Source organism: Aulonocara sp. 'chitande type north' Nkhata Bay, linkage group LG16, assembly GCF_057382095.1.
Source record: "Aulonocara sp. 'chitande type north' Nkhata Bay isolate Kocher_YH1m ecotype deep benthic linkage group LG16, A_spYH_male_GT1.1, whole genome shotgun sequence".
Taxonomy (NCBI): domain Eukaryota; kingdom Metazoa; phylum Chordata; class Actinopteri; order Cichliformes; family Cichlidae; genus Aulonocara; species Aulonocara sp. 'chitande type north' Nkhata Bay.
The window spans coordinates 7,746,949-7,748,871 of record NC_141359.1 but is presented as its reverse complement, the minus strand read 5'-3'; the positions used below and the strand labels follow the sequence as shown (position 1 = coordinate 7,748,871).

The following is a 1,923-nucleotide window of genomic DNA, read 5'->3' as shown; positions in this document are numbered from 1 at the left end:
GGAGAGCTGAGGTGGGGGCATGCGAGGGGATAATTTAGCTCACTTCTCCACTGTGTGAGCCGTCATTCTTGCCTCGCGCAGCTGTGGAAATGAGATAAAACCGGGATGCCACTTTAGAAAGCTCTCATTTGCTCACTACTCCGGAGCCAGAAACCTCAGAAGTCAAAAGTCACTGTGCTGGATGGCAGCTTGCAGTCTTCTGCAAACAAAGGGGAGCGCAACAGGTGGAGGGAATGACAATTAGATTTTACAGCTTGTGGATTTTTCTTTTTCTTTTAAAGTTTGAGTAAAGTGGGGTTTTTTTTTTTTAGCTTTGACTATTAAATTCTTCTTTGGCTTTTCTCTCAAACTTTATCTTTGGCTGAAGTCTTCACCGGACTGCAGCTCTTCTTAGGAGACTATGAATGTGCTGCCAAGCCCAGTAATCAGAGCCCGAGAGCAGTCGCTACCTCTCTGCGGCTCTGGGTCTGCCCAGGACTTATCCCACTGCCCTCCAGGTTTCAACCTGAGCTCTCACCTAAACCCTGCACCGATGCTTGGCCTCCCAAATGGCCAGAGATCAAGCAAACCTCAGCGGGAGCTGAGCCCTGAGGAGCAGCAGGAACTTCGAAGAAAGATCAACAGCAGGGAGAGGAAGCGGATGCAGGACTTAAACATTGCTATGGATGCTCTGAGGGAGGTCATGGTGCCTTATGCCTCCTCGCCTTCATCTGCTTCCTCTCAGTCCCACCAACATGGAGCAACTCCGGGCCGCAGACTCTCCAAGATCTCTACCCTGGTTCTAGCCAGGAACTATATCCTCCTGCTGGGTTCATCTTTGCAGGAGATGCGGCGGTTGCTGGGGGAGGTAAGTGTAGGAATGGGGGTGACCACAGGACCAGTCCCCCGGCTGCTGCTTGCAGGAGGGTGGCCCCTCATTTCCAGTCCCGGTCAACTCCTCCTCACCCAGGAATCCCTCCTCTCCTCAGCAGCCTCCTCCTCCTCTTCATCATCATCATCTCCCTCCAGTTCTTCATCATCTGCAGGAGCCAAATGTCCGTTGCTTTCTCCAGGTCCCATGGAGGCCCCACTGGCCCCCATGCAGTGGAGCTCTGCAGGTGCTCCAGCAGGGTCGCTGTGTCCTTGTGGAGTCTGCAGACTGCCCAGATTCAGTCACTCCACTCTAGCTCCCAGATTCCCAAAGTGACATTGAAAGTTGAAGAAGTTCGCTGAAGAATGGACTTGAATGCAGCATTTTTTATATGAATTGTTATTTTTCTAACATTTTTAACATGTTTATGATATGTTACTACACTACTCACGCTTATCATTTGATTCTTTTAAAAAGCATGATGGAAGTATTTTTCTTTTATTCTTTTTTTTCTCACTCTCACAATGTTCTGCATATTAGCTATAAACTGTAATGACTGTGTGCATGATACACGTAGCTACAGTGTTGTGCTGCAGCAGAGGTTGAATAACATTGTTGGCATAAGACTATGAAATCTCGGCTTATTAGTTTGCTTTCAGTTTTACTTAAAGCTTGAAAAAAAAACTTGTTTATGTCATGATTTTGTTTATCTTTCTGTTTCAAATTCAATGGGCTCCACACCAATCACTTTGTGAGTCTTAATGTAGCAGATTTGCTGGATTTCTCAGTTTTGAACCCTAAGTTTTGATAACTGGAATGTTACCACAATAAATAAACAACAATAAACTCTTGATGTTTGAAACCAAGTCTTTAGTAACTTTATAATACTTTAAACTTTAAGAAATGTCTGTATTCCAGTTTGAAGGTTCATATTAGCTGATTGTTGCATTAGAGGCAGAAGGAAGAGGAAAGGAAGTGTCCAGTTGTGTCAGAAAGAAGGAAGTAGCAAATAGTACAGACCTTACTAGCTAGTATGCATATTAAAAAATAAGTGGATTTTTTATCCCACAATG

At 45.0% G+C, this 1,923-nt stretch overlaps 1 protein-coding gene across 1 annotated transcript; it reads left to right on the top strand.

Moving 5' to 3' along the window:
* On the top strand, positions 1-1,698 carry olig1 (oligodendrocyte transcription factor 1). The gene has a single exon (XM_086266923.1). It carries the CDS (start codon positions 401-403, stop codon positions 1,184-1,186), a length of 786 nt encoding a protein of 261 aa, XP_086123049.1. The 5' UTR covers positions 1-400; the 3' UTR covers positions 1,187-1,698.
* Positions 1,699-1,923: the final 225 nt, after the last annotated feature.

Excerpts from the sequence above, each read along its gene's own strand:
- olig1 (XM_086266923.1), top strand. The coding sequence starts at position 401 with ATGAATGTGCTGCCAAGCCCAGTAATCAGAGCCCGAGAGCAGTCGCTA.